Source organism: Epinephelus fuscoguttatus, linkage group LG7 (assembly GCF_011397635.1).
Source record: "Epinephelus fuscoguttatus linkage group LG7, E.fuscoguttatus.final_Chr_v1".
Classification (NCBI taxonomy): Eukaryota; Metazoa; Chordata; class Actinopteri; order Perciformes; family Serranidae; genus Epinephelus; species Epinephelus fuscoguttatus.
The window spans coordinates 14,420,806-14,440,137 of NC_064758.1; the positions used below are offsets into that span (position 1 = coordinate 14,420,806).

Genomic DNA, 19,332 nt, shown 5'->3' on the forward strand with positions numbered 1-19,332 from the left:
TTTTTTCTCCCCGATGAGATAGTCTTCCGCGCCTGCGCATGCGCGAGAAAACCCCTGGTTGAATGAAGGTGCTTTGACATCTGAGAAGCTTTGACTCACAGGAGGATCCCATCAGTGCTAGTTGGGTATGGCAAGGTGAGGCACTTTGCATACAGTGACACTAAATGATCCCGAGTTTGATATTTTGGGAATGTTTTGTTGTTATAATAGGCTGCATTATATTTTTATCAATGCACAGAAGCAACCTCACCCCACGTTTACCAGGTGAGTCATAGGCCCACATTTCTAAAAACAAAAATAAAAGTAGCAGAGGGAGTATTTAGGATCACCTCATCTTGGCTGCTAGTTTGTTGAGGTATGTTAATCATTCATCATTGGCAAAATACTTATAATTACTGGGTGTAATTAGTGTTGGGATAACGTCCAGCCTCCTGTGAAGCTGAACAGAGCATACTCTTTCAAAAGTGGATGGTTGGATGGATGGACTAACAACCCATATCAACAGTGGGGGAGACACAGTTGAAGTGGGGGTCCTTTCGCCTGAAAATTTTCATTCATTCATTCATATTTTTTTAATACATCAATTTCTGCCTTTTCAGCATCAGTTTATGGTATAACTTTTTTCTATTTTGTCAGAATAAAAGTCCTCTGCTACTTTTGACTGGGGGACAAATGCACATGTTCTGAATATTGAGGGTGACTTGTCCCCTGTGTCCCCCCTGAAATCTATCCCTGTGTTGCAAACTGCTTTGTTTGTCACCGGGACTTGGGTTAACATTTTACATCAGTAAAACAACTTTATACAGGCATCCAGTCACACATCAGAGCTGACCCCCCTCCATTTTAAACAGAATCTGAAAAAAGGTTGTGCTGAAGATTTTGACACATAAAGCGGAAACTTAAGCCTGCAGGAAACAGGAAACTACAGGCCCGTTGTAGGCGATTCTGAATGTTAATGATTAGAACGTTGGAGGTTGCAGTGAGCTCCAGTAAAACAGTATGCTGTGACGTAAGTTAAGATAGACCACATTAAAGTTAGGAACTAAAGAAGATTTATGATTATGTAAATCCTAAAAACAGACGAGATAAAAGCCCAGAATCTTCATTTCTACGCTGAAGAAAAATCTTTTTATGATTAATTGTGGTTTTTGGCTCAATAAATTCTGTATTTAAGTTTTAAACAAACTAAAGCAAAAGTGGTTCTCAGAGACTTGGGATATCTATGCCAACCCAGCTGGACGTCAGTACACATCAGAAAGACGTTGGACCCTTATGTCTGACATGCATTGAATTTTATTTAAATGAAAACCAGTCTGACAACATTTACATGTCAAATGGTGTTAGAATTTCGCATTGTGAGTACTTCAACATTATGACATTTGGCAGACATTAGGTTTTGGTCTCCATACCTCAGGACTAAATGTTGTCATTCCAAGTCAAGATTACATTGGTATGAGAACTTTGGAAGATGTTGGATTCTGGTTACTTGACAACACAACTTAACACAAACACAATATTAACGTCATCTGTCGTCAGTATTCTATGTCTAAATGACAATGGCATTAGACGTCCTGATATTGTATTTTGGTCAACTGACGTCACAACCTAAATGGAACCAAATATCATCATCTAACATTGTGGTGGCCAGCTGGGAAGGAACTTTATTTTTCCTTTGGTGTGTCACCTGTCAATATCAAACCAATTACCACAGTCTGTACACTGAAAGAAGCTCATAAGACTACAATGTTCAGCCTAATTTTGGAGATTTGGAGAAAACCATGTTAGTGATCTTACAAAGCTGATTCATCCTTTAAACATAAGACTACTGAGCAGTGCAAATAAAGAGTAGAGCCTACTTTCCATCGGTTTACTGAAATATCAGAAATCTATTCTTCTATATATTCTCAGAATAAAGGTTGGCAGCTGTGGGACTGATGCGTTTGGCAAAATCAAAGCATTCAGGCAAATCCCTTTCATGTACCTTTGAGTTGACCTGATATGTGACTTAATATATTTCAGACGAAGAAACCTTAACAATCTTGAGAAACGCATTGTTAAATCAATTAGGATCACTAATAAAACAAATACCACAAATGAAACAATCATGCATTAGCAGGCTTTGCTGACTGACACAATGAGACACAATATAATCCCAAAACCTGTCACAGTTTAACAAAGGATTGCAGAGGAGCAATTCAACAGATATAAGGCAACAAAAGATATGCATAACACACTTTATTATAACAAGGTTTATAATTTGGCATGTTGTCTGCCTTTTGCTTGTAATACCTCTCTTTGGTCCATCGGGACAAATAAAGCTTTGACTATTATACCGCTACTACTAGTGGGCTTCAAAATGGCATGAGGGCTGTAAAGTGAGAAACTTTGACCTGGTCTGAGCTCTTGTTAAGCTAATAAGTAACATGAGCAACCAGGCCCATATCCAAAGGTACAAGGGAACAGTGGTGATAAACAGTGATAAGGGGTAAATAAAAGCTTCTCACTTTTTATGTGTTTTCCCTTTAAAGACCATCCCTGTTTTTATGATACTTGCCTAACATGCACCTTACTTAAAAACTATGTCACCTAACCTGGAGGTCAACATCTGTAAATGAAATGGAGAGTGAGTTTTGTTTAATCCTCAGTATATTTTGCTTATGTTGAAGCTGAATGTAATGTTCAGCTGATAGAAATCTCATACTGAATTATAGTTTGGTTCAGAAAGGCTCTGTTACTACACTACAACATTATTCTGCTTTTGTTACTATATTAAGCATATTACAGGCAGGAGGAGTGCGCTTGCGTTGAAATGCGGTAACAGGGGACACGCACAGCTGTTCCGCGCATGCGTGTAGCGTGCCTATCAGATGAGAACAGAAAAGTCTGGAAATCTCCTCCTGAGGAGGTGACAACGAGCACTCAGTCATTTCAATGGGCATTTTCACCATATTCGGGTGCTCATGGAGAAGGTCCTCCCTGTGTCTACTGAACTCGTCCTGATGTGGAACTCTATTCAGTCCAAAACCTTAATAAACCCATGGGAGTACAATTTCCTATTTTGGTGGATCGACTAGACACCAAAACTAAATTTCCTCTTCAGTGATTCTCAGAGCTGGATTATCTTGGGAACTGGACCGTCAGGCTAATGTGCCCACTGTAATTTCACACGCCTTTTTTGACAAGGAGTGACGGGAAAAACAAAAACCCTCTCGTGGAATATGTTTCCGTCAGTCCACAGCTCCCAATAAAGACACATCCAATGGGCAAAATACCGGCGTCAAAATGTGGATTTAATTTGATGTGGGTGTCAGAGAGCTTCTAAATTGTCACAAGAAGCCAGGCTGTAACGTTACTGAGACCATGTAGCAAAGACTTGAATGTAAAGGCGACACACATCTCTCCTAAAAAGCCTCCCGGGTTTTAAAGCGAATTTGGCGTCCGTATGAAAACAATATCCATGAATGCGGATTATTGACTTTCACTTGTCTGGTCCGCAGGTGTGTAGAGGAAGCTACTGTCAGAGTAAAACCGAGCCTTTTCTTTGTCTAACGCCATTTTGTGTGACTTTACAGCACTAACGTTGTCGTCAGCCATTTTGCCTTTTCTTTTCAAGTAGACAATCTCGGGAGAGACACGTCGAAAGCAGAATGATATTTTCCAGGCCCATATGTCGTGTGGAAATTGAGCTAAGGGACAGAATAATAAAAAATTAACAAATCTACTCACTGTTGAGGCTGTTTGGGAGAGAGTCTGTATTTTCATTAACGTGTGCAGCTCAGTTACTGCATAACAGGTGACATTTACGAACTGTGGTAATTTTAATACGTGATTTGTGTTGCGTTTATGTGCTTTATGTATTTCTATAACGGTAAAACCTCGACGTGAGCTGTGTGTGATTGTCTCATGAAATATACCCCCTCTGAAATCCATTATGTAGGCTACTGGCTACATTATGTTTAATATTGTGTATTTTTGTTGAATACTTTCTTTTGGTCATAGCATTTAAGGGTAAAGAGAAAATGGTTCTGTCTATGCTGAAAATTAAAGGAAATAAAACACATTTTTAATCATAACAATGAGTTGGATAATGAGAATAAGGTGATTGCACACAGTCAGGCTGGATTATAGCAACATAACATAGGTGCACATTGTAAACCTGGTGTATTTTAACCCATCTGTCAGTAGGCCGTGGAAAGGGTTACAACGCCCCCAGGCTCTGGAGCCCCACAAAGAAAATTAGGAACAATGACTCTCCTCGGGAGCAGCCTAACTGGCATGCCAACAGCTCTCTCATATTACAGCATTAAATCATCCAATATGGCACACACAATCCCAGAATAACATCCACAAGTGCACGTTTGTTACTGCAGTTAGTGTTAATGAACTGGTATCACAAAGAAAATAAGATTTACAGGAGAATAAGAGACAAAAAGACAATTCCTGAGGCAAAGTTTAAGGAAGCATAATGATAAATATATGTGAGGCAGATTATACTACTCCACATATAAAGGCATTGACTGTTTTGTTTTCCCATATGACCTTGATATGCTTCTTGGACTTTTTCCTAAAAAACATTCTATATACAAATGTATTCATTGTTGATGTAGCCCTAATAGGACTTTACATTAAAATAAATGCCACTAGCTTTTAACATCCCTGTGTGGCTGTCTGTGATGCTCCTTCTCTTGTGCCTGCGGTCTTCGTCGATGCTCTCTCTTTACGTATTCTGTATAATCCTCTTCATCCTGTATGTCCAAGAATGACAGATGAATCATTGTTATTCACCAAGAAAATCATACATTATCTCAACACTAACAATATTGGACATTTGTGCAGGGTTTAACTTGGCTACTGTTAAGAAATATCTTTGAAGGTGACCTCTCTTTCACTAATATCAATCTTTATATTTGCTGAACATATTCAACCCACTTTTAAAAGCTTGTTAACACAGATGCAAAAAAATAAAGCTGTTTATATAAGCACTGGTTCAACAGAGAATGCTTTAAATCTGAAACTCTGAACTGTTTAATGAGGTGATCTCAGTGAAAGAAAAAGTAGGCTCAGTACTCTGAGTCAGAGAATACTTTGACCTGAATCTGTCTTGGGGATCTTATACCTTCTCCACCTGGGATACAAGTTTGAGAAGTTTGGTCTCATCTTGGGACCGAGTCTAATGAACACACTGATATTCTGCCCCAGTTTTTGGGGTCCCGGTGGACAGAAAGTGCTTTCGGCCCCGTGTGCTGCTTCCAGGGAGACTCACTGACCTGTGAGGATGCTGCATCCAGCAGATCCATAGTGGGGATTAGACAGCTGGCCTCACCCAGGAAACACATTAGGATGTGGAACACGTCAGCCCAGCGTCCAACAGTCAGCATCAGGACCATCAAACCACCAAGACGCACCACTACTGTGTTCAGGACAGCCTGGCTGCTGGGCAGACGGTGCTGCTCCTCTGCAGAGCCAAACTCAGTATTAGAGGGGGGTATTTTGGTGAAGATTTAGGAAAGATCTGTGGCTGTGTTAAAACATTACAAAGTTAAAATGAATGATAGTCTGACAAGAGCAGAGAGATGCGTCCATACTATCACACTGTTAAAGGCTATGTTGTTATTAAATGCCCTGGCCATACTGATCAGTGCCTAATGACTGTTGCACCATAATCTCTAACATGTTTACATGTTCCTCACCCTGCATGTACACAACCAACAGTGTGTAGCAGATAGTCAGTGGTGTCCAAAACCTGAGGGCCTCTGTTGCAGAGAGGAAGTGCTGATTGATGATTGATATGGCGGCCACCACAGCCACAGAGAAAGTAATGATCATAGTCCTGCACAGCATGGGCAGCAGGTAGCGGCCTGATGTGAGGAGGCTGATGCAAATACCGCAGTAGCGCTGTGAGCTGTGGAGTTTATACAGAGCCAGGACGTGGTGCAGCAGCCGTGTGGCCTGCCGAGCCAGGAACCAGCTGAGTGCTGCTGCCAGGAGCAAGCATAGCCAGCGATGAGACGCCCCCTCGTGGAGAAAGTGCAAACTGCAGCTCAAGGCGCAACCAAGAGAGAACTGGCTTTGAACTAACAGCTGCTGCAGAAATTTCTGGTACTCCTGGGGAATAAAGGAGCATATGAACATAACTGATGGATGAATCAAAACAGATGATGGGTGTTTGTTATAATAGGTGTTATGAGTCATTGTGATGTGATAAAATCCAGAAATTAACTCTGCAAAATTGAGGAGAAGCAACTGGCAAATTGGGTGATTTGTACTGGATGAAAATTTAAATGCAGCACTTTTGTTTATGCTCCCGTTTTCACAGGATTAAGTTAAAGACCTTTTCTATGCACTCAAAGGACATATTCCTCTCAAACACCAGTCACATTTTTGTTCAACTCTGTATTAGTGAGTACTTCTCCTTTTCCAAAATAATCCAGCCACCTGACAGGTGTAGCATATCAGGATGCTGATTAAATAGCATCATTATTACACAGGTGTGCCTTGGGATGGTCACAATAAAAGGCCACTCTAAAATGTGCAGTTTGATCACGCAACACAATGCCAAAGATGTCAGATGTTTTGAGAGAGCGTGCCATTGGCACTAGAGGAATGTCCACCAGAGCTGTTGCCTGTAAACTGAATGTTCATTTCACAACCTTAAGCTGTCTTCAGTGTCATTTCCATGAATTTGGCAGTGCATCCAACTGGCTGCACAATGGCAGACTACATGTAAACACATCAGCTCAGGACCTCCACATCCAGCGTCATCACCTGCAACATCATCTAAGATCAGCCACCTGAACAACTAATGCAACATTTGGTTTGCACAACTTTCAAATTTCTGAACAAACCATCAGAAACTTTCTCAGGAAAGCTTATCTACATGCTCATCATCCTCACCAGGGTCTGAACCTGACAGCAGTTTGTAAGCGTAACTGACTTGTGCGATTGTGAGGCCGGTTGGATGTACTGCCACGGTCTTGGAAATGACATTGAAGACCCCTTATGGTAGTGAAATGAACATTCAGTTCACGGGCAAATGGCAAACAAACTGCTGTCAGGTCAAGACCCCTGTAAGGATGATGAGCATGCAGATGAGCTTCCCTGAGATGGTGCAGAAATTTGAAAGTTGCACAAACAAATTGTTGCATCAGCTGTTTGGGTGGCTGGTCTCAGGTGAAGATGCTGGATGTCGAGGTCCTGAGCTGATATGGTAACATGTGGTATGCTGTTGTGAAGCTGGTTGGATGTACTGCCAAAGTCATGGAAACAACACCGAAGATGGCTTATGGTAGTGAAATGAACATTAAGTTCATGGGCAACAGCTCTGGTGGACATTCCAACATCACACTCCCTCAAAACTCCATTTGTATCATTTTGTTGTGTGACCAAACTGCACATTTTAGAGTGGCCTTTTATTGTGACCATCCCAGGGTGTACCTGTGTAGTAATGATGCCATTTAATTAGCATCGTGAGATGCCACACTTGTCAGGTGGATGGATTATCTTGGAAAAGGAGAGGTGCTCACTAACATGGTTTTTTAACAAATTTGTGATCATAATTCTAGACAAATATATCTTTTGAGTGCATTTAAAAAAGTCTTAGATCTTTAACCTAAACCTGTAAAAAAAAATGGGAGCAAAAACTAAAGTGTTGTGTTAAATTTTTGAGTGTCACATCATTGGTTTCTTACTGGTCCTGCTGTAAGCAATCCAGAGACACCTCGAAGACAAAACTCTAGTACCACCAGGGAGGCAACACGAGAGCCCACTACAGCTAGTATCCCGGTCAAAACCAAAAAGTGGAGCATCCCCAAAAGACCAGTTTTAGGTCTCCCTTGATGACTGGGTGTCTTCTGGCTTGATGTGTCTTTATCATTTTTATCACTCCAGCTGCAGGTTGTAGGGAAACAAATCAAGGTAGGAATAAAAGTAAACTATAAAGAATCTGTACCAACACTGAAAAAAATATTATTTTGATGAGAATAAGAAATGGAAATTTTACAAACTGATCAGGTTATGAAAATCAATGCCAAATTAATCTTTAATTCACTATTAAAGAGACATTTCCTCACCTCTCCTCTAGAAATAAGTGCAGTCTTAACAGGGAGCATAGCACAGAGATCCCACACGCACCTACCAGTCCTGCAAGTTACACAACATTTAATTTTCAACTAATGACACTCTCCAGCCACCTCTACAGTGTAGAAACAGACTTTAGCAATGTGGATGTCAGAGAAAACAAGCTCACCTTGAAGTAAACTGTCCACTGGATTTGTATCGAGAGTCAGCCATCCTGGGAGGAAGTAGGAAGTGGGAATAAGAGACGTGATAAAGGAAAACATTGTACTACCTTTGACTGGTTTTACAAAAATGCATGGAGGTTATTGAAATTCAAGCAATCCCACACTCAGGTGCCATCTTTCGTGGTTATTTCAGATCAGGTTACGAAAATATGGAGTATCAGCTCAGCTCTACTGTTTATTTCAGCGTCGGTGTTGAGCTTTGCCCATGCAGAAGTCTGTTCTGCGCACTGTACCAAAGGTCACCAGGCTGTCAGTGGAGCAGAGGTCCTCAGCAGCCTCATTCATTACAAGATAATAGAGGTTATTGCACCACGGGAAATGCTTTACACTCTAAAATATTGGCATGTGTTAGTAGTGCTCTCAAGTTGTCTGCAAGCTACATTGTAACTGTTGCTCCGACAAGGACTTCTTCATCTTTTAGAGCTTTTTGAAAAATTATTTTTTGCCCAGAGCAATATTTCAAGTGAAGTTTATTTATAAAGCCAGAAATTTCAGAAGGCTGTGCGTTTTTTAGATATTCGATTTGGATAAAGAGAACTTCAACACACACACACACACACAAAACAGGAACAAAAGGGAGAAACCTAAAACCTCCGACACAAGGGATCCTTCTCAATACTGATTCTAGGCAAAGAAGAATATCAGGGCCCTGTTTCACTGCTCTGATTGTTACACATGGTGTAGGTGAGACAATCCTGACTCACAGTATCCAGCTGTTATACAGTGGCTACAAGGGCACCTGCTTAAGGGGGTTTGGGGGCAGTGGTGGTGAGCTGTGTGCCTTGGTATGAGGTTTAAGGGAGTTAATATCTGTCACTGCAAATTGTGCCAAAATGCACGGCCATTGAGGGCCCTTTCTCCAAATTTTTAGGGGGGCCAAAATAGTTCCCAGGTGTGCCTCATTTGACGATGCACCCCAGATCCCTAATCCAGGATGGATAGACATCCAATGGGTGCCTTATGGTTAAAAAAGAAGCAGCAGCAGTAAAGTGTCATAACAGACAACAAGCAATACAATATTAAACAAGGTATATCAAGTGTATTAAGTTTAAAGTGTAAAAGTCTTTGGACTGAAGTGCAGTGAGTGTTTATGAGATAGAATATAATTTTGGGTCAAATGATAGTAGATGTATATAGCTAAATGAAAAGTCAATGTCAGTTTGAAATATTTTGCATTATCTGATCCTATGAATTTGGTATTTGTCTTTGATTATTATTGGGTGACCAGAGTATATGTTTTGTGTCTGTCTTTTTATTCTTTTGTTTTATTTTATTTTGTAACTATTATTATTATTTTAAGTATTTTATCTAAATTGTATGTTCGATTTCTCTAAATATATGTTATACTTGATGCAGTATGGAAACTTGAAAAGTAATTCTCTTGGCATTTGTGTGTTGTTGAAAACCCAATAAACAAATCTGAGGAAAAAAGAGAAAGACACATCAGCTTATATTATTTTAGGATATGGGAAGATGTGTACAGAGTCAGATGCTTAATACCTGTTCATGAGGGGGCAGCAGTGTATAACATTCATGTTAATGAACTAACAGCCATCACCTCCACACAGGCAGAGTGACCAAAGGGCAGCAAACGCAACACAGGTGCAGGCTGCAATCATCCTCTGGGTACTTTAGGGCCAATGAGTGGCTGTAAAATACTAAACCTGAAGCCGTCTTTAACCCCTTAACCTGACGTCAGTGTAACAGATAATATAAACACTATAACAATAATATCAGATGTTTATCACATTAATGATGTTTTCCTGACTGTTCAAATGTAGTGGATGTTGAAAATTGTACACATCTGAGCATCAATGTAAGTATACATTTCTTTATATCTACAACCACAGGAGGGAGCTGTTAGCCCAGCAGAGACAGTTGCAATGTATTTATCCTCTGCAGCAGAGCCTAAAAGAGAATATAAGAGACAACACAGTGATACTATATTCAACCAAATCACATTTTTATGCAGGAGAGGGAATATCATGAAAATCTACAACAGTAACTAATCTGCTTCACAGTTCAATCAATCAATCAATTTTATTTATACAGCCCAATATCACAAATCACAGTTTGCCTCACAGGGCTTTACAGCATACGACATCCCTCTGTCCTTATGACCCTCGCAGCGGATAAGGAAAAACTCCCCAAAAAAAACCCTTTAACAGGGAAAAAAAAACGGTAGAAACCTCAGGAAGAGCAACTGAGGAGGGATCCCTCTTCCAGGACGGACAGACATGCAATAGATGTCATACAGAACAGATCAGCATAATAAATTAACAGTAATCCGTATGACACAATGAGACAGAGAGAGAGAGAGAGAGAGAGAGAGAGAGAGATGCAGGTAATGACAGTAGCTTACAACAACATTATTGAAAGTAATAATATTATAGTTATAGTTCTGGCTACTGTGGTACAATATGTTGAAAGTATGTATTAATATCTGGCAGTATACATGTGTGACAATAGTCGTGTATAATAACAGTAGAAGTATGACTAATGACTAATGATGGCAGCATCAGCAGCAGGAGGCATCTGGCAGGACCACGGCAGCAGCACAACCACACACGTCACGCTGTCCAGGCACCGCTGCGATATGAGTTAATCTGAGAGACAGTGGAGCACAAAGGCTCCGGAGAAGAAGCCGAGTTAGTGACATCCAGAATGGCCGAGTTAGCAAGATGCAGTAATAGAATACCAGAGAGAGAGAGAGAGAGAGAGAGAGAGAGAGAGAGAGAGAAGAAGAAGAAGAAAAGGTGCCCGGTGTATTATAGGGGGGTCCTCCGGCAGACTAGGCCTAAATCAGCCTAACTAGGGGCTGGTTCCCTATCTGCACAGGGTGTGATGAAACTAAACCACACAGAGCTTAAATTGCCCTTTGTCACTGAGAAAGAGTCATATAAGAAAACCAGTGGATTTATGACCTCAGTGAACACATGAACCATGACCAAGGTCTCATACCATGCAGGAGGCACGACTCTCTCAGTCTCAGTCATGGCTTTTAAAGTGCCGGAAAGCAGAGCTCTTTAGACAGGTAGTGTCTCAGACTCATACAGGTGAGCACAGATCAAGTTTATTTGTATATGGGGATGTGAAGTGAATCCTGTTTTGGGTGACTGTTACTGAGTCACTGATTTGGGATTTATAATACTGGGCTATATAAATAAAACTGATTTAACGCTTCATCCTCAGGTGTCAGAGCGCAGAGAGTCTATGTATCCAGGCTCAGCAGTGAAGTGCTGAGTGAACAGTGATTACAGGCAGCTGATAAACCTCTGAGGAGAAGAAGAACTTTCCACATGGACCCCATTAGTCCTGGCAGCGTGCAATATGATCGCTGGAACGAGGACAACGTCAACATGGACATAGAAGCTCCACAGTCTACTGCGATGAGGTGAGACAAAGTGATGTCTGACAAAAAGATGCAAAAGTCAGATATAAAGTTTGAATATTGTTGAGTTTCCTGATGCTGTTGAAGAAGAAATATATATTATGTATGGAGTAAACTGATGTATGGGTTTGATAAGACTCAAAAAAGGCCAATTCAATGTCACAGAATGTAAAAGTAGCTTTAAAACCTGACAAGTTGAATGCTGAAGTACTAGTGAGCTTTGTAAAACATTTATAGTCAATATAAAGTGACAGTGTGGTGAAACAAGGTCATAAAATAATGTTAGAAGAGGTGACCAATTGCTGTCTGACCTGACTCTGCGTCCATCTCTGTTACATTCACAGGATCTACAACACAGTGTGTAGCGGCAGCTCTGGAGTAGCAGTGAAGGCAGCAGGAGCTTTGGCTGCACTGGTGTCCATTTACATCCTAGGATACATCACAGGATACTACATCCATAAGTGCGGAGATGTTGGATCCAATTAGATTCAAAACATTTTCAGACAAAGCTCACCAAAAGCAGCACGTCCACAGTGAAGACTTTAACAGAAATTCAAATCAGCTTTTTCAGCAGGGACTGGGTATGCACTTCCATAAGAAATTACACAAATTTAATATTCCCCTACAGTAGATATGGCAAATAAAATGTCCGCTTCTGATGCCATTTTGTTTCTTTCATCAACCTGGTGTGATGACTTTCTATACATGACATTGAAAGTTCTATACATGTTTGTAAAATATTTATTGTAATTATTATCTGTTGTCTTAATAAAACTTCAATGTTGCAACCATGCACCATCTAAGAGTCAGCTGTTATCTTGCAAATGCACAAGCTATCTCTAAATGCACATACCTATCATAAAGTATTATGTAATGTCTGTTAATATGGTGACAGCAGCAGCACTGATACTTTATCAAAACAGTCAGCATTGCAGAAAGCACTGTGTTGCATGGATTCATAGACAGAGGCATCAACATGCTCCTGTCATTCGTCATCTGTCCTCCTGGAAGGTCCACCTGTGTGGGGGTCAATGTCACAAGAAGCTGAGCATCAGAAATCCTTTAAATCAATGGTTCCCAAGAAGTGGGCCGTGGGTCCATTTTCAATGGACCACGAATGACATGACAAACATGTAAAGTTTGTGAAAAAACACAATTTTGAAGTATAGTGAACCTTTCAGTACAGAGCTTTTACTTTGAGGTGCCATTTCCTGCTGTAGAGTGAGTGACTAACCGACAGCTATTAGACAAAGATAGCAAACTCGCTGAATACATTAAACAGGGTGGACCTTGAACTAATGACTAAGGAGAAATTTGGACCGACCCCGTGGCTGGACAGGTTGGGAACCACTGCTTTAATTAAAATCAGTCTGGCTTGAGTCTCTGAATCCTGGACGGCTGTTTTGTTTCCTGATGCAAGAGCAACACTGTTTATTTATTGCTTTTCCACATTGTGCAAACACATGTAAACAATGTGTTTACTTGTAGCGCAGCTAGCACCGCTTAGCTTACTGACATTACAGCTCAGCTGAGGAAGACAACATTAATGTTTACATCTCACTTTGTCACGAGTACAAGCCTCTCATTGATGAGTAGATGCACGCTTCCTTCTGTGCGGTGATATGGTTGGTGGGCGTAGTTCGGTAGAAAGAAAATAGTCCCAACATGAAACTGCTCACAACAAGGTCTGAGGATTATCTTGAGTAACTGGGTAATGATTTCTGGAAATAGACATTGCTTTTGATTTTTTAAAAGGTATTTTTTTGGCACTTTGAGCACCACAAGCTGAGTGCCATCTAGTTCCATTATATTGTAGAGAAGGCAGACATCTCTACGGCCGATACCTCCAACACTCTGCAACTCACACTGAAACAATCTAGAACAATAAATAGCACTACAGGTAAGAAGAAAAATATATAATTTTGATTTTGGGGTGAACTGTCCCTTTAATGTAACATGGATGGAGCATGGATTGCTGTTTTTATATGTAGACATTAAATAATCTGATGTCAGGAAAGGCAGGGACAAAAACAAAAGAAGTGACATGCTCGACTCACCGTTTGAAAAATCACAGGGTGCCGACCCAAAACTCACAAACTAAATAAATCCAAATGTCAGCACTCACAAATATCATATATATCAGTCTTTTAATAACGCACAGCAGTATCACAGCGTTAACGCTGAGGAAAGCCAAGTGCTGAAATGCGTCCGTTTGTGATACTGCTGTGCGTTATTAAAAGACTGATATATATGATATTTGTGAGTGCTGACATTTGGATTTATTTAGGAAAGGCAGGGAAACATGTTGTCTGCAGTCTTTTTGGCTGTTCAGGTGGTAGTGGCGGTCTGTGAATATATAACTTCTGGTGTGTTGCTGTTGAAGACTTAAACCATCTGCATTAACTGTTATTCAGTATAGACGAATGGGTTTTGCTTATTATCAAGTCATTCTACAACTCATTCAGACACAGGTTTCTGGTTTTGGTGCTTTAAAAACATTTTAATACAATTTAATAGTTTTTGACATATTAAAATCACACTATCAGCAGTACAAACTGTTTCTTTGTCACAACATCAAAACTTTGTACTTGTCACATATGTATGGAGGTGATCATTACCACTGGTTGCATGAGAAAACACACAAAGATCCCTCTCACTCACAGGAACTCATTCTGAACACTCACACTGCATCCCTGACCAATAATATAACAGACACCATGCACAGACCTGCTATGACTCAGTGTGACATTACAGTGGGCGAAAAACAGCAAGATCTCACCTCTGACCTGCCTGTGGAGGTGAAAAGACCGCCTCGAGGGGGGGGAGCATTAGCAAAACAATTTCCACACAAGGTTAAACAGTGGATATTTTTTACAGTACAGATACAACACAGCTAAGAAAGGGTTACAGTGAAACCAGTTTGCTGAAGATGCTGGTGGTAGATATTTGAGTCAATAACCGGTATTGTTATATTCGTTTTCCCTGGAATTTTATTGTTACAGCGCAACAGCTATATTTGGATCCTAATGTTACACTGAAGATCTGCATAGAAAGTAATTAATCACAATACATGTCAATAAAAAAATCATATTGATGCATGTGTACGGCATGTGATGAGAACACGGGCCGACAGCAAGTCGTCTGGGCAAGATGTGATTCTTAATGAAATGTCCATGTCCAACCTTTAACACCAACTGCAGCATAATGTACACACCTCACATCTCTTTCTTGATGTTCCCGTGTGTTCAATAGAAACTCATGTTTCTTTTTGACAGTTCCAGCTCTGAGAAGCTGTTATACACTTTGCTCATGATTCAATATTGCGTGCACCTATGTTTTCTGGGCTCTCTCCTCCACGTAGAGCTGCATCTGTTAAAGACAGACAACAATTAGAAGTAAATAAAAGCAAACAGGAATTTCAACATGATGTAATGACAATCCAACAAAACACGTATACTGAATCAGTGTCTATGATAAACTGGTCAATGAACGGGCTGTTTCTGCTCACTTTTACAATGTCAGACGTCATGGTCTTCAGCGGGATGAGTCGAGGCTCCTGCATGTGGACCTCCTGCTCGTCAGCCACTATCCATGGAAAATCCTGAGAGGGATATGCACACTTGTGACACAACAATCATTATTCAGTGTTTACATAGTATTAGAGCTGATTACAACATTCTCAAGTCAACATACTGCTCTGTTTGTATTAAGGTTAATCTGTAGGTTTGCACTGCTTTTCAAACCTCACCTTGATGACTTGAACCTTCTCCATGTTGCGTGTAGCAGCGTCTCGAGTATGTACCAGGACTGTAAATGAACACCCTGTGACAAACAAGAGGTCACAAATAAGGCTATGATTTATATCTATTCTCATCTGAATATCATTTACGTGTTATAAAAATCTGCTTAATATTACCTAACCCATAAAATGCCCATTTATAAATCTATTAGTCACATCATATTTCTTTGGATTTGTGAAGAATTTAAGATCAACAACTTATAAGAACTTGTTCTTGCAAGTCACAATTCTGCATTGATGCTTTATAACCATTCAAGGAGGAATCCATTGGACAGAAGGCAGAAAGTTTACACCCACAGTTGCAGAAGTGTGGCCAAACTGTAGTGCAGCCAGATGATCAGAAGTACGCAAGATTGTGAAACATGCCTTCACGCCTTCTTTTTAAATTAATTTGTTTACAATTTCTCACACAATTTGTGCAGTGTAATCCAAGTCTCATTTATCCAGTCATATGCTCAGTACTTCCTGAACACATGCATTTTCGCTAAAGAAAAAAAAAAGTCTGGATTTGGAGTCTGGCTTTGAAGAGAGCATCTATAAGTTTCATATTCATTTCAGTTTTATATAGTAAGTTTTAGCGAAAATCAATGGGTTTGGGAAGCAAAGAGCGTACAGCTGGATAACTGAGTTGTGTGAGAGTTTTTAAACTGATGTTTTGATATAGTTTTGCTGTTACTAAACTTGATGGTCACAGTTTTCTTCATGAATTCAAAGAAACACAGCATGACTAACTGATGTACAATTGGTCATTTTGTGGATGAATTCCTCCAACAACAAAGTCATGGCCATTACAATTGTGATCATCTTCTACTCCTCTAGTCCCTGGACTTAGTTACTTCCTTGTGTGCTTGTCCAGTGAGACTGACATATTTTCAGTAGTCCTATGGTTTCTGAAGAGTTGTGTCTGAGAATGTTATACCCTGAACTACACCTCACAGGCTTATCATTCCCCTCAGAATCACCCAAATCCTGCCTCCTTGGCCAAGATTGGCAGACATTAATTCCAACCACAGCCATCTGAAAATTATAGTATTTGATTAATAGGGCTTGTTGGGACACTACACAACCTGGTAGGCTTGGTAAGTTAGTAGAATTGATCACCTTCCACACGCTGGACAAAGTGCTTCTTTATGAACGCTGGCATTCCAAACTAGTGTACACGAGGATCAATTAAGTCTTATGAGGAGATGTGGGACCTTTAACTTTCAACCTGTAAAACACAGTTCTAACTAATAATATTTATAATTACTGCATTGCATTAATCTTAATCATTTCAAAGTGATAACGAAACAACAGTAGCAATTGCACATGCTTCATTTTACAAAGAGGGGCATCACCGAAAAGATTTTGGACACAGCTGGTGTAGACACAATTTCTTTTAGCTGCTATTGCTGTATACAGGGCAGGGAACGAGGTATATCATTTTTCAAAACCTTTAGAAAAGTTTTAGGAATATATAGGTGAGATAGCACTGAGTCCGTTATGTGCTTCTCTTTAGGTAACCATCAGTGACGTTACCTGGTGGGTTATTATTCAAAACAGCATCACACACGCTGATCTTCAGGATGAACGCCCTCAGCAGCTGCTCCACATGTGACAGTAATGTGTCTGAGCTGTAATAACAAAACCACCAGAAGTTAGCGACCATGATCACGCTGAAAATGTTTCACAAAATAAGCATGTTGTTTCATTAATGATTTTTTAAAGGAGAGGAAAAACCTGATAGACAGCAGTGGAGGTTGGGAAATCTCAAATACAAATCGCTCTACTGGATGATGCTCTTTGTCCATGATGACCACCACCACTTTCTCTGCATCATTCTGGGAGGGAAACAAAATACTTAAGCAGTGTATACATGTAAATGACATGTTTCCTAATCAGCCTCAGTCAGCATCACATCATGTCTTACCTTCTCAATAAGTGGCTTTACACAGTGAAGTGTGTCTTGGATGTACTGATTCAGCTCTGGGTGACATGACATCTAAAATTAAACACACCAAAACAAAATACAAACATCAGAGATACAGATATGTGAGCCTTCATAAAAACTGTGAGCTTGTAGTAAACATTTATTCACATGTACCTGCACAGGTACATTGTATTTCTTTCTCTTCTGAAATATTCCCGAGGGATAAACTTCACGGACATACAGGATGAGATGAATAGCGACCTCCAGGAACTCACACAGGATGTCAGCAACCACTGGAAGAGAGGAATCAACTGGATAATTAGATCTCCATGCAATCCCATTGGCCTTGTACTAGGACAAAGTACCACAAAACTCCATGCAAATATTGTACAATTTAGTGTCACCGGAGTAGCTCACACAAAACAGGGAAACAGCAAGTAAAAGATAATTTACTGAGATAAACTGCTGGTTTTAATATGCCGAATAAACCAGCATATACATATAATTCATCATATCCATGTAAAACGTGTTATCTACTCAAAGGCAAGGTCAAATTATTTGACAAAAATATCAGCTGCATTTTATCGAGGTATTCGTTTTGCACGTCAGCGGCTGTGAGCCACAGCTAAATTTCGGATAGTTGACCGTTTGTTACCGTTGGTTAGTCTGGCTGTCTTACCTTGTCCAAAATTGAGGTCTTGCCTTGTTAGAGTTGTCATGTTTTCTAGCTTTTCGCCTGTCAAATGAATCAAATAGCTAATTTTCTAGCTAGCTAACGTTAGCAAAGCGGCAGTCTGTCAGGCGTGCATTATCTTGAGGCAGTTTTTAATATCCTTTTGAAGCTGCCTGGCTTGACGATGACAGCCAGCGGGGGAAGTAAAATGTCAGTTTCTGTAAATATTTAGGGGAGAATCCAAAACATACAGAGGCATACTATTAAAACGAGCCGAGAACATAATTTGACGACCCGAAAGACGGTTTTCCCTCCGTTACCGAAGCCGATTCAAAGCTTGGTCGCGCATACCATTGACGTCACAGGTTGTTTACAAGTGGCTTCTTACTCTTCTTTTTGGGTTTTAATGGTGGATGGCCTCCAACGTTTACAGTGCGCTACCGCCACCTTCTGCCCGAAGTGTGGATTATAGTAGACTTACAGCCAACACCAGCCCAAGCAAGAAAAGAAAGGAAAAGAAAAGAAAAGAAAAGAAAAGAAAAAAAAGAAAGGTCTCTCTGTCTCTCAAATTCAATTCAAAAAGCTTTATTGGCATGACATTTCTTATGTGTTGCCAAAGCACAATTACAATTATGACAGTGAATTAAAAAACAATCATCAACAATACATTAAAACAAAATCATAGACATACATTTTAAAGAAAAAACACATTAAGTGAAGGAGTAAAGAAAAAGGCAGAGTGTGATCTGTGAGGAGATGAATATACAGTATGTTGTTGCGTTGCTTGTCTCTTAAGCTGTGACATGCACTGACATATCTTGCTGCACCTATGGCACTGACACTATTTTCTCCAAGTAGGTGTTGCATTAGTTGGTCAGCGGGTGAATCAAAATCTTGCATTCATTCATTCATTCATCTTCTAACCACTTCATCCTCTTGAGGGTCGCGGGGGGGCTGGAGCCTATCCCAGCTGACATCGGGCGAGAGGCAGGGTACAGACTATCACAGGGCTGACACATAGAGACAAACAACCATTCACACTCACATTCACACCTACGGACAATTTAGAGTTACCAGTTAACCTAGTCCCCAATCTGCATGTCTTTGGACTGTGGAGAGAGCCGGAGTGCCCGGAGAGAACCCACGCTGACACGGGGAGAACATGCAAACTCTGCACAGAAGGGCTCCCACGCCCGGGATTGAACCGGGAACCCTCTTGCTGTGAGGCGAGAGTGCTAACCACCACACCACCGTGCCGCC

General features: G+C 40.4%; 3 protein-coding genes across 3 annotated transcripts; 1 reads left to right on the forward strand and 2 right to left on the reverse strand.

The window, feature by feature from the left end:
• Window positions 1-4,568: 4,568 nt before the first annotated feature.
• On the reverse strand, window positions 4,569-8,512 carry tmem82 (transmembrane protein 82). Its single transcript, XM_049582133.1, has 6 exons — window positions 8,246-8,512; window positions 8,070-8,139; window positions 7,689-7,887; window positions 5,691-6,105; window positions 5,268-5,455; window positions 4,569-4,745 (listed from the first exon to the last, which is right to left on the reverse strand). Exons 1-6 carry the CDS (start codon window positions 8,337-8,339, stop codon window positions 4,641-4,643), a joined length of 1,071 nt encoding a protein of 356 aa, XP_049438090.1. The 5' UTR covers window positions 8,340-8,512; the 3' UTR covers window positions 4,569-4,640.
• Window positions 8,513-11,241: 2,729 nt separating this feature from the next.
• On the forward strand, window positions 11,242-12,484 carry smim1 (small integral membrane protein 1). Its single transcript, XM_049581017.1, has 3 exons — window positions 11,242-11,356; window positions 11,493-11,694; window positions 12,036-12,484. Exons 2-3 carry the CDS (start codon window positions 11,600-11,602, stop codon window positions 12,175-12,177), a joined length of 237 nt encoding a protein of 78 aa, XP_049436974.1. The 5' UTR covers window positions 11,242-11,356; window positions 11,493-11,599; the 3' UTR covers window positions 12,178-12,484.
• Window positions 12,485-14,179: 1,695 nt separating this feature from the next.
• mad2l2 (mitotic arrest deficient 2 like 2) lies at window positions 14,180-18,425 on the reverse strand. The gene is made up of 8 exons (XM_049582076.1): window positions 18,079-18,425; window positions 17,574-17,692; window positions 17,400-17,471; window positions 17,210-17,310; window positions 17,009-17,103; window positions 15,440-15,513; window positions 15,200-15,292; window positions 14,180-15,060 (listed from the first exon to the last, which is right to left on the reverse strand). Exons 1-8 carry the CDS (start codon window positions 18,116-18,118, stop codon window positions 15,022-15,024), a joined length of 633 nt encoding a protein of 210 aa, XP_049438033.1. The 5' UTR covers window positions 18,119-18,425; the 3' UTR covers window positions 14,180-15,021.
• Between the last annotated feature and the right edge of the window lie 907 nt (window positions 18,426-19,332).

Coding starts and splice junctions, on each gene's coding strand:
- tmem82 (XM_049582133.1), bottom strand. CDS start 8,339: ATGTTTTCCTTTATCACGTCTCTTATTCCCACTTCCTACTTCCTCCCA. Junction 6,106..7,688: donor GATTGCTTACAGCAGGACCA/GTAAGAAACCAA, acceptor TTTATTCCCCAG/GAGTACCAGAAATTTCTGCA. Junction 4,746..5,267: donor TGGATGCAGCATCCTCACAG/GTCAGTGAGTCT, acceptor TTGGACATACAG/GATGAAGAGGATTATACAGA.
- smim1 (XM_049581017.1), top strand. CDS start 11,600: ATGGACCCCATTAGTCCTGGCAGCGTGCAATATGATCGCTGGAACGAG. Junction 11,695..12,035: donor CCACAGTCTACTGCGATGAG/GTGAGACAAAGT, acceptor TTACATTCACAG/GATCTACAACACAGTGTGTA.
- mad2l2 (XM_049582076.1), bottom strand. CDS start 18,118: ATGACAACTCTAACAAGGCAAGACCTCAATTTTGGACAAG. Junction 17,311..17,399: donor TAAAGCCACTTATTGAGAAG/GTAAGACATGAT, acceptor TTTCCCTCCCAG/AATGATGCAGAGAAAGTGGT. Junction 17,104..17,209: donor CCTCCACTGCTGTCTATCAG/GTTTTTCCTCTC, acceptor TTGTTATTACAG/CTCAGACACATTACTGTCAC.